Source organism: Polypterus senegalus, chromosome 1 (assembly GCF_016835505.1).
Source record: "Polypterus senegalus isolate Bchr_013 chromosome 1, ASM1683550v1, whole genome shotgun sequence".
Taxonomy (NCBI): domain Eukaryota; kingdom Metazoa; phylum Chordata; class Cladistia; order Polypteriformes; family Polypteridae; genus Polypterus; species Polypterus senegalus.
This window is the reverse complement of record NC_053154.1, coordinates 17,328,912-17,340,998: the sequence shown is the minus strand read 5'-3', so window position 1 is coordinate 17,340,998 and position 12,087 is coordinate 17,328,912. Positions and strand designations below refer to the sequence as shown.

General features: G+C 44.6%; 1 protein-coding gene across 1 annotated transcript in view; it reads left to right on the top strand.

Moving 5' to 3' along the window:
* LOC120523239 (ETS-related transcription factor Elf-5-like) overlaps positions 1 to 10,923 on the top strand; it is an 83,485-nt gene extending 72,562 nt beyond the window's left edge. Inside the window, exon 7 of the mRNA XM_039744342.1 lies at positions 10,609 to 10,923. Within this exon, the coding sequence (XP_039600276.1) occupies positions 10,609 to 10,714 (106 nt within the window). The 3' untranslated portion in view covers positions 10,715 to 10,923. The remainder of the gene's footprint in view (positions 1 to 10,608) is intronic.
* Positions 10,924 to 12,087: the final 1,164 nt, after the last annotated feature.

Here is a 12,087-nt window from a genome sequence, read left to right as displayed (position 1 = left end):
GTGGAGGTCCCATCATGCTGTGGGGCTGTGTGGCCAGTTCAGGGACTGGGGGCCTTGTTAAAGTCGAGGGTTGGATGAATTCAACCCAATATCAACAAATTCTTCAGGATAATGTTCAAGGATCAGTCACAAAGTTGAAGTCATGCAGGGGTTGGATATTCCAACAAGACAATGACCTAAAACACAGTTCAAAATCTACAAAGGCATTTATTCAGAGGGAGAAGTACAATGTTCTGGAATGGCCGTCACAGTCCCCTGACTTGAATATCATTGAAAATCTATGGGATGATTTGAAGCAGACTGTCCATCAAATTGAACTGAACTGGAGAGATTTTGTATGAAGAATGGTCAGAAATACCTCCATCAGAGTCCAGACACTCATCACAGGCTATAGGAGGACAACGTCGAGAGGCTCAAAGGAGCAAAAGGAGGCTCAACTAAGTATTGATGTCATATCTCTGTTGGGGTGCCCAAGTTTATGCACCTGTCTAATTTTGTTATGATGCATATTGCATATTTTCTGTTAATCCAATAAACTTAATGTCACTGCTGAAATCCTACTGTCTCCATAAGGCATGTCAGATATTCAAAGGAAGTTGCTACTTTGAAAGCTCAGCCAATGAGAAACAAAAATCCAAAGAATTAAGAGGGGTTCCCAGACTTTTTCATACGACTGTATGACATAATGAGAGCAGGAACTAGCAGGCATGACACAAAACATGATCAGCACAACTCCGATTGCGATTGCGACTTCATGATACAAAATCCCCATGACATGAAATCTTCACCAAAGAAATGTACTGCATGTTTAATGTTACTTATTATTTAAAAATTAGATCATTACAAAGTAAATTCAAATCTGTATGCAAATACACAAGTGTTAAGGTCTATTGTTATAAGCATTTTCATTTGGATTAAAATTAAATCTGGTGAACTCCTGCGAATTACAGGGATGAGGGGTGCAGGACCCCCACATGATTACTGTATATTCTAAGTTTATTGTGGTAAATTTGATGCAAAAAGTTGCGAGAAACACGAGATGGAACGATCACAGTGCAGGCAAACCACGTGGCCAAGACCAAGATGTGTGATCTCCCCAGACAAAGTGTGCAGTTTTTTAGTGACCTTTAAGTTTTATAAAATGTAACCTATTACAATAAAATTCTGTGAGTATTTATAGTAGAATACGACACAAATGATAAATATTACAGATACAAAAGTTATCCAATAAAGTGCTGAGCACAATAAACACGACATCAGTCCAGTCCGGCAGTTGCAGGGGACGGAGGTGCAGTTACGAAATTAAAGTCATGTAACGTTTTGTCCTACCGTGATGCTGATGTGTATGAAGATATGTGGAAGTTGGGAGTGTCCCCAGGCACCGATGGTTTCCAACCCAGACAGAGTCGCACTGGACATGCGAAAATGAGTAAGCAGAACAAACTGTGTTTCACACCAGTTGAAACCCGCACCATTAGCCTATTGTATGCTTTCATCTCATCATTCAGCGCATGCTAAAAACCCAAAGCTGTCTATTATGATGCATGGCATCGAAAGGTGGTTGGGTGGGAGTGTTGGTCATTGGCTAGTTTGAAAGTTCGACTAATAGGGGCAAGCACTTCACAGCCACTAAAATCCATTGTCCTGGGTATGTGGCCTCAGCGTTAATTTTAGTGATGCACCATCTGTTGGAATGACAAATTAAATGCATTTTGTTACTAAAAATATCTTTGATGCGCCATCTTCCAGAGCTTGTACAGGTGGATGTCCCTCGAGACTGGGATCAGTTTCTTCTTCAGCTCTCACTGGCGGCACCCATAATGCTGAGCAGGGTTGTTCCACATGACTACAGTTGCCAACACTCCCTGTGGGCACATACACAAGTATATTGGCCCAGGAGTACTGCCGCCTAGAGTATTGGGCGGGGTGAAGTATCCTGGATGGTTGTCTCCCTTAACCCATCGCCTTTATAGTTCTGGCCATTCTAGCCGGACCCTTCATCTAATTGTCTCATCCTATCCAACAAAAGGGCATTCCAGTAATCCAAAGGACTTCAGACCAGTTCATCATGAAGACTTTTGAGTGTCTGGCCCTAAAACAGCTACGACCCCTGAACATCTGGACCCTCTGCAGTTTGCCTATCAGACACATGTAGGTGTGAAGGAAGTTCTTGTCTACACGCTTCACAGAGCTTACTCCCATTTGGACAAAGTCGGCACCACAGTCAGGATCAGGATCATCTTTGACTTTGTCAGGGTTTTTAACACCATCGGCCTCATTCTTCTTCTTTTGTCTGCTCCCATTAGGGGTTGCCACAGCAGATCATCTTTTTCCGTATCTTTCTATCCTCTGCATCTTGTTCTGTTACTGGGGGGAAAAAGCTCAAGGCTTTGAATCTTCATGCCACCTCAATCTCTTGGATCACGGACTACCTACAAAATAACAGATAGCAGTTTGTGAGGCTGAGGAGCTGTGTGTCAAAAATGGTGGTGTGTCATACCAGAGCACCTCAGGGCACTGTCCTGTCTCCCTTCCTGTTCACCCCTCTACACAATGGACTTCCAGTACAGTACCAGCACTTCCCATCTATAGAAACACTCAGATGACTCGTCCGTCATTAGTAATGGAGATGAGTCCCAGTACAGGGAAGTCGTGGAGGACTTTGTCTTGTGGTGCAGAGACAACAACCTGCAACTCAACGTTAGCAACACAAAAGAGCTGGTGGTGGACTTCCGACATGCCAAGGAGCCTCTTAGACCAGTCAGCTTTCAGGGGGAGGATGTGGAAATGGTGCAGAGCAACAAGCATCTGGGGGTTCACAAAGAACAACCTACTGGTCTGGTCTGACAACACAGACTGGACTTGCTAAGGAGACTCAGGACTTTGGATGTGTGCAGCAAGCTGATGGAAATGTTCTACCAGTCCATAGTAGGCAATGTGGTGGTCTACACTGAGGTCTTCTGAGGGAAGCAACCTGAGCTCAAAAGAAGCACAACGTCTGAAGAAACTTAACAGGAAAGTCTGCTCCATCACAGGTAGAACCCTGGACATTTACACTTGTTTGCTTAGCAGACACTTTTATCCAAAGCGTCTTACAACAGAACTGGACACCCTGGAAGCTGTTGTGGAAAAGAGGATGGTGGTAAAATATGGATACCGTCATGAACCATCTCCTCCAGGAGGCGCTCTCTTGGAGCCCTTTTAGCCACAGGCTCATACCACTCTAGTGTGTGAAGAGGCGCCTCTGGGGGTCTTTGCTGGCTGCTGTAATGAGGCAATTCAATGCGTCTGCCGGACATCCCCAAACTAAATGCTGCTATTCGTTAAGTTGCAAATTAAAATGTGAAGTTCAATCTGTAATGTCTGCACAAAGAACAGAAGAAGTTTGACAAACGAGAGGAGGCCGTTCAGTCCTTCAAGCTTGGGTAGCTCAGCAGTCCCAAGTCACGAGTCAGACATTTATTAGCAGGGCTGTGGAAGCCTTCCGGGGGGTGCGAGCCGAGGGCTCCTTAATGGGAGGCAGCAGCGCTAGAACTGCACCACTGTTGATTGATCAATCGATTGATTGATTATCTGTCCTGTGAGTCTGTGTCCTTGTGATTTCTATGCATCTGACTATCTCTGTAGGATCAATAAAGCTGATGTAATCTCATCTGATCTCTTACAGCAAGCTAACACGTAACGCATACGCACGCCATCCCGTTTCTTATTGAGGCTCAGCCAAGCGCAGCATCTGCAGGATATTCGCTGAGAGACTCAGAAATAAAACAGCCACAGACTATCAGAGAGCGTGTTTGGGGGCACATCATCAGGCGGCGTGTGCTTCTATGACTGTGTTCATTCCTGCCTCGCACCCCATGCTAACTGGGAGAGGCTCCAGCACAGGGGTCTCCAACACGTCGCTCGCGAGCTACCGGTACCGCACAACCCCTTTCCAAGTAGTTCACCAAAGGGTTCATGAATCCTACATACATTTGGAAACTTGATTAGTCAAATTAGGGGTGGGCGATCTTTCCAAAAAAATCATTTTAACAGAAAATCACGATCTACAATCTGAATTGCAATCTATCTTTTCAATGTGGCATACACTTAAGAGAATATCCGGACTCAAACTCATTGAGACCTAAGTAACACTTTATTTTAAATATCAAACAAAGTTCAATTCAATTGTTCTCTCGCTCGTTCGCTAGCTGAGCGGAGTTAAGGACCACGCCCCGAAGCTGGCGAGTGACTGAGAAGCCCCGCCCCCCTCGGCCCGCTGCGTGTTTCTTGGATTGACATTATAAATCGTTACTGCAAGCGCACTGAGATACATAGCGAAATGAGAGAAGTCGCAAAATCAACCGGAATGTTCAAGCAAATTATAGAAAAAAAAAAAAACCCGAGAAGTTCACTCGTGAAAAGACAGACATACATACAGACATTGGATTTTATATCTTTATATATGAGTAAACCTTCACAATAATGTGCAGTTAAAGTCTCAACAGCATTGTCAGCATTTCTGGAGCTCAGTAGAGCCAGATAACTATAAAGAATCTTCACCAAGCAGCTCTGAAAATGTCTGCTTTGTTTGGTTCTCCATACCTCTGCGAGTCTGACGTGAATGTCATGAAGTCAAAGTGCAGAACAAGACTGAGAGACGAATATTTAAAGGACTCCATCAGAGTGAACCTCAGTGGCTCCACTTGTCATCTGACTAACTAAACAACACATCACACATGTAACTGGACCTGTGAATAAAAGGACAAAATGACAAATGAATGAGGAATATCTGTGGATTTGGAATTGCATTGATACACTAGAACAGGGGTAAAAACTATTTCAACCATTCTATGATCTTCTTCTCGCAACTGAAAGAGGGCACCCGTGGCGGACGTTAGCCGACTTGCTGAGCAACCACAAGCGTTACCTGATAGGTAACCACCCATACAATCAAATTGTGATTCAGACTACGAATGCCTTGAATTTAATTACCCCGATCTATAGACTGTCAACTAAACGAACCACACGCCGTGACGCAACATGAGAGGCTTCGCCTCTAGCGCTGACGTCAGAGGTTCGATCGCCGAGAGGGGAGCAGTGAGCACTGATGAGCCCAGAATTAGGGCGAAACACGTGATGCGTACTCTTTGCATTATTTGACAGTAAATATATATAATATATAAAATACACATACATAGCATTTGTGTGGCTGGTCTGCAAACATCCGCCATGGCTGCCCTCTCAGTCACGAGAAGCAGATCATAGAATGTTACATAGTTAACTGTCAAATAATGCAAAGCGTACGCGACACGTGTTTCTCCCTATTTTGGGCTCATCAGGCGTACACACTCCACTGCACCCCTCACCGGGGATCGAACCTCGGACATCAGAAAAACGCACTTCGATTGTGACATTGTGAGAAAAAAAATCCTCTTCCAATTCCACATCCAGCCCATGCCCTCCTCAAACATTTTGTTAAATCCCTTCTTTAGTCGATATAAATTGGAAGGCTAACTCGATCACAGCCGGAGTTTTGCAGTAGCTGGCGCGTTTGATCGTGAGTGCGGGATGACCAGCGTGTTAGAAGAGAAGAGATGTCAGACTGGCCGCCCTGTATGTCAATCAAGTGGCAAATGTCATAGGGAGGATATATGATAGACTGCGCTACCTGCGCTACCTTTACGATCTACCGGTCAATCACGATCGATGCATCAGGCTGATCTAGAAAATGCATACAGACATACAAAATGCACTTGCAGGTGAACTCAGTATTTTTTTTTTTTTGTGGTGGTTTTAGTGCAAAATGTGAGTTGTGGACACCGACATTTTGTAAATGTTCTGGCAAAACAAGCTTGAAATAAGCGATGAGAAAACATGAGGAGCTCTCGGCCATTTTCATTTTGCAAAAGTAGCTCTCAGGGGGGAAAAAAAGGTTGGAAACCCCTGCTCCAGCACCCCCCAATGACCCAGTCTGGATTAAACCAGTCAGAACATGACATGACATGACGGTATTCTGCGCTACTTTACTTACAAACCAGCAGGCCTCGTTCACTGGCGGGTGTGTGGGGTGCTTAATGTCTGGCTGATCGTGGTGGGCCCGTGTGGACCAACATTTTTTTTGTTTATGTCGCCTTATACAATTTCTTGTATTAGGAATTTGTTACATTTTTGCATACCCCTTTGGGTCAGAGCGCCCCCCGGAGCAATTGCGGGTTAAGGACCACCTAACTCACGGGCCCAACAGAGTTGGATCCCTTTTAGCAGTAACAAGGATTCAAACCGGCAGCCTTCCAGATTCCAGCATAGCCTCAGAGCCACCACTCTGATCCCAGTCCATCCCAGTTACTGCAACCCTAAACTAAATGAAGCAGTTTTGATAGTGGATGGGCGGTTGGTTGGTTTGATGGTCTCCTTTCAAATAAGTAGAATCTGTTCCACCAAACCTAGAAAAAAATGGAGACCGCCTCAGCAATGAAAATAAGAAGCGGGTCAGTAGGCTTATTCGTGGTGAAAGATGAAAGTAGCAAACAGGAAGCATCGCCGATTGCCATCAGAGCCTCCTCTTGGCTTGCAGGCACAGCGGAGATTGTAGTGATAGACGCCTCAGCGAGCAGCGAGTGAGTGAGCGCCGAGAGGAGGTGAAGTGACAGTCAAGACGACAGAGCGTTTGATGCAATCAACTACAGAGCAGATAATCAAGCAGAGCGGATGGGAAAATCGCTTCGCCGAAACGCAAGTTCTAAGAAAATGGACTTTAAAGTGTTGATGAGCTGCTCTTTAGGACGTAACTCTCACAATATTGACACAGTTTGTCTTACACAACGTGGGCCGAACTTGACGCATTTAGTAAGTGGGGGGACGTTCATCATGACAGCTGTGACAAACTTGAATTACGTGAGAAAATAACGGCAGCCAGCGTGGCGTAGTGGGTAAGGTGACAGGCCTCAAACTCTGAGTGTGCCGACTCTGTGTGACCCTGAGCAAGTCCCTTCACCTGCCAGTGCTCCGACTGGAAAAACAAAAGAAATGTCACCAATTGTCTGTCAGATACCAGCAACCATGTCACCTGCACTTCAGAAGAGGTCATCCGCACGTTCAGGCCCGGCCAGAACTTGGATGGGAGACCATCTGGGAAAAGCTTGAGTCACTACTAGAAGAGCTGTTGGCAGGGTCAGCAGGCGGCGCTTAGTCTGTGGTCTGAATGTGGATCCCTAATCCCCAGAGCAGTGACTTTCTATCTATTATATATTGCTTTTCATATCTATCTATGGGCGGCACAGTGGCTGAGACCTGGGTTCACTTCCCGGGTCCTCCCTGCGTGGAGTTTGCTTGTTCTCCTCGTGTCTGCGTGGGTTTCCTCCCACAATCCAAAGGCATGCAAGTTAGGTGGATTGGCGATTCTAAATTGGCCCTAGTGTGGGTGTCCTGCGGTGGGTTGGCACCCTGCCCAAGATTGGTTCCTGCCCTGTGTTGGCTGGGATTGGCTCCAGCAGACCCTGTGACCCTGTATTTGGATTCAGCGGGTTGGAAAATGGATGGATCTATATAATAATGCCTTTAATTTCTATCTATCTATTGTATAGTGAATTTCTACCAAGCTGTCAATCTATTATCTATTATGTATTATTAAATTATTTTATATTATCTATTATATAGTGCCTTTCATATCTTTCTATCTATCTATCTATCTTAAGCTAAGCATGTATGGCCCAGCCAGTACTTGGATGGGAGACCATCTGAGAAAAAGCTTGGGTTGCTGCTGGAAGAGGTGTTGGTGAGGCCAGCAGGGGGCGCTTACCCTGTGGTCCGAATGTGGATCCCTAATCCCCATATTATATCCCCATTATTATTAAATGTAAGATGCCTTAGATAAAGGCATCAGTCAAATAATAAGTAATAAAATAACCTAATGTGCCAAGTGTCTGCAGTTCAACAGCAGCTGAAAAATGGAGGAAGTTGTGAATCCGAGTGTGCAGTGCCATTAGATTTGGTGAGGCGGTGTTAGTGTGTTTTTTTCTTTAATTCTCTTTTTATTTTGGGCAAAGTATGAGTCAAAGCAGCGTTTTTCTCTCTCTTGGTCTCCCCTTAGAGCAGTCAGCCCACCTTATCTAAGATGCCCTCCTCAGGACACCAGATGGACTTCACCTTTCCACTTCTTCTTCTTCTGGCTGCTCCCATTAGTGGTTGCCACAGCGGATCATCTTCTTTCATATCTTTCTGTCCTCTCCATCTTGCTCTGTCACACTCATCACCTGCATGTCCTTTCTCACCACATCCATAAACCTTCTCTTTGGTCTCCCTCTCCTCCTCTTCCCTGGCAGCTCTATCCTTATCATCCTTCTCCCAATATACCCAGCATCTCTCCTCTGCACATGTCCAAACCAACACAATCTCATCTCTCTGACTTTGTCTCCACACTGTCCAACCTGAGCTGACCCTCTAATGTCCTCATTTCTAATCCTGTCCATCCTCATCACACCCAATGCAAATCTTAGCATCTTTAACTCTGCCACCTCCAGCTCTGTCTCCTGCTTTCTGGTCAGTACCACCGTCTCCAGCCGATATAACATAGCTGGTCTCACTACCGTCCTGTAGACCTTCCCTTTCACTCTTGCTGATACCCGTCAGTCACAAATCACTCCTGACACTCTTCTCCACCCTGCCTGCACTCTCTTCTTCACTTCTCTTCCACAATCCCCATTACTCTGGACTGTTGATCCCAAGTATTTAAACTCATCCACCTTCGCCAACTCTACTCCCCTCATCCTCATCATTCCACTGACCTCCATCTCATTCACACACATGTATTCTGTCTTGGTGGTCCTACTGACCTTCATTCCTCTCCTCTCCAGAGCAGATCTCCATCTCTCCAGGGTCTCCTCAGTCTGCTCCCTACTCTCGCTACAGATCACGATGTCGTCAGCAAACATCACAGTCCACAGGGACTCCTGACTAATCTCATCTGTCAGCCTGTCCATCACCATTGCAGATAAGAAAGGGCTCAGAGCTGATCGCTGATGTAATCCCACCTCCGTCACTCCTACCACAGACCTCACCATGGTCACACGTTCCTCGTACATATCCTGTACAACTCTTACGTACTTCTCTGCCACTCCCGACTTCCTCATACAATACCACAGCTCTTCTCTCCTCACCCTGTCATATTCTTTCTCCAGGCCCACAAAGACGCAATGAATCTCCTTCTGGCCTTCTCTAAACTTCTCCATCAACATCCTCAGAGCAAACATCACATCTGTGGTGCTCTTTCCTGGTATTAAACCATCCTGCTGCTCACTAATCATCACCTCACTTCTTAACTGACCTTCCACTACTCTTTCCCATAACTTCATGCTGTGGCTCATCAATTTTATCTCCTTTTAGTTACTACAGTCCTGCACATCTCCCTTATTCTTAAATATCAGCACCAGTACACTTCTTCTCCACTCCTCATGCATCCTCTCACTTTCCAAGATTCCATTAAACAATCTGGTTAAAAACTCCACTGTCGTCTCTCCTAAACACCTCCATGCTTCCACAGGTATGTCATCTGGACCAACGGCCTTTCCATTTTTCATCCTCTTCATCGCTGTCCTTACTTCCTCCTTGCTAATCCATTGCACTTCCTGATTCACTATCTCCACATCATCCAACCTCTTCTCTCTCTTGTTCTCTTCATTCATCCGCCTCTCAAAGTACTCTTTCAATCTGCTCATCACACTCTCCTCACTTGTGAGTACATTTCCATCTTTATCCTTTATCACCCTAACCTACTGCTCATCTTTCCCAGCTTGTCCCACTCTGTAGCCCACTGATCTTTTTCTCCCTCCTTAGTGTGCAACCTCTCATACAACTCATCATACGCCTTTTCTTGAGCCTTCGTCACCTCTCTCTTCACCTTGCACCTTATCTCCTTGTACTCTTGACTACTTTCTTTTTAGTTTTACTTTTGTTTTAGAAGAATTAAGAGGATAAGACTGGCAAGCTTTGTTGGTCTGAATGACCTCTTCATTCAATCATCTTGATGGTTCTAACACTTTAATGTTCCAAAATAACATCAAGTTGAGTTTTGAAAGTCCCTAACGTCTCACTGTCTACCACACTACTTGTTCGCTTATTCCAAGTGTCTATCGTTCTTTGTGTAAAGAAAAACTTCCTAATGTTTGTGCGAAATTTACCCTTAATAAGTTTGCAAATGTGTCCTCGTGTTCTTGATGAACTCCTTTTAAAGTCACCGTCTCGATCGACTGGACTGATTCCCTTCATCATTTTAAACACTTCACTCAGGTCTCCTCTTAATCTTCTTTTTCTTAAACTGTAAAGGCTCAGCTCTTTTAATCTTTTCTTATTACTCATCTTCTGTAGCCCTGAATCAGCCTCGTCGCTCATCTCTGGACCTTCTCTACCTTTTATTCCACCCAGTACTCCAGACGAGGCTTCACCAGTGTGTTATAAGAGTGTTTCATCTTCGGTGGACAGCATGTGTGTGTGTGTGTGTGTGTGTTTCCTCCAGAGTGCACAGTGCTGCACACACTCTCTCTCAGTGCCTCGCTGACGTGAACTGATCGACGAGATCAAAAACGCCCTGATTAACAAGCATTAACGCTCGTGTGTCCCCTCTTTCCACAGACATTACTATAAAACTGGCATTCTAGAGCGGGTCGACAGGAGGCTGGTGTACAAATTTGGCAAAAAAGCCCACGGATGGAGGGAAGGCCAAGACAAAGGGCAGTGAGCGGAATCCAGTTTTACTGATTGAAAACTGTGAAGGGGGAGAAAAAGAAGACGACGATGATGATGATGAAGATGAGAGACCACCGCTCTGCGCTTCCTCCTCTCTCCTCCAGATGCGCAATGTGAGCCTTGGACGACCACATGAAAAATGTTTTGTTTTTTTTGCTTTTGTTTATGACATTGAAATGTTATTATTTTTGTTTGCTACAATTACGGATAAATAAAAAAAATTTATTAAATTTTTTTAAGTATTCAGTGGGTCAGGGTGGGGAGATGTAATAAAAAATTAGTCTGTTCAGCATTTACACTCGCTGGCCATTTTATTAGGTACACCAGTTCAACGGCTCGTTAACACAAATATCTAATCAGCCAATCACATGGCAGCAACTCGATGCATTTCGGCCTGGAGACGTCATCAAGACCACCTGCTGGAGTTCAAACTGCGAATCAGAACGGAGAACAAAGGGGACTGTAGTGACTTTGAACGTGGCATGGGTGTCGGTGCCAGGCAGGCTGCTCTGAATATTTCAGAAACTGCTGATCTCCTGCGATTTTCACACACAACCATCTCTAGGGTTGCACTGCCATTTTGTTACTTTACGCTTGATAGCATTTTACACCCCTGTCATTAGGAAGCTTCTCACATTGTTAGTGATGTGACCTCAGAGCCTGTGATCTCTGACAACAATGGAGCAGGTTTCAAGGGTCATTGGAAACTTCATTATCTCTCCGCTTTCAGGTGACAATATTTTCAGGTCTATGGTATAACTTTAAAGGAAAGAACTTTTTTTTTTTTAACACATTACCATAACCTGTAATCCATGCACAATAATAAATATGACAATCATTAAACTGTTAGAAAATGTTGATAGGATTAAATACTAGTACACAGCCTGCATCAGCAAAGTAACAACCACCAATAGCAACTATGTTGTATCATCTCTCTCTCTCTCTCTCTATTATATATATCTATACTAATAAAAGGCAAAGTCTTCACTCACTCACTGACTCACTCATCACTAATTCTCCAACTTCCCGCGTAGGTAGAAGGCTGTAATTTGGCAGGCTTATTCCTTACAGCTTACTTACAAAAGTTGGGCAGGTTTCATTTAGAAATTCTACGCGTAACAGTCGACAACGTCCGCCATGTTGTACTTTCTTATTTATTGCCCCATCTTCACGAAATTTGGTAGGCGGCTTCCCTGCGCTAACCGAAACCAATGTATGTACTTATTTCGGTGGAATGACGCCACTGTCGGCCGCCATATTGAACTTTCCAACGGTCTTTGTTACTTATGGGCCCATCTTCAAGAAATTTGGTACGCGGGTTCCCAATGCTAACTGAATCCTACTTACATACATATATACGTCCAT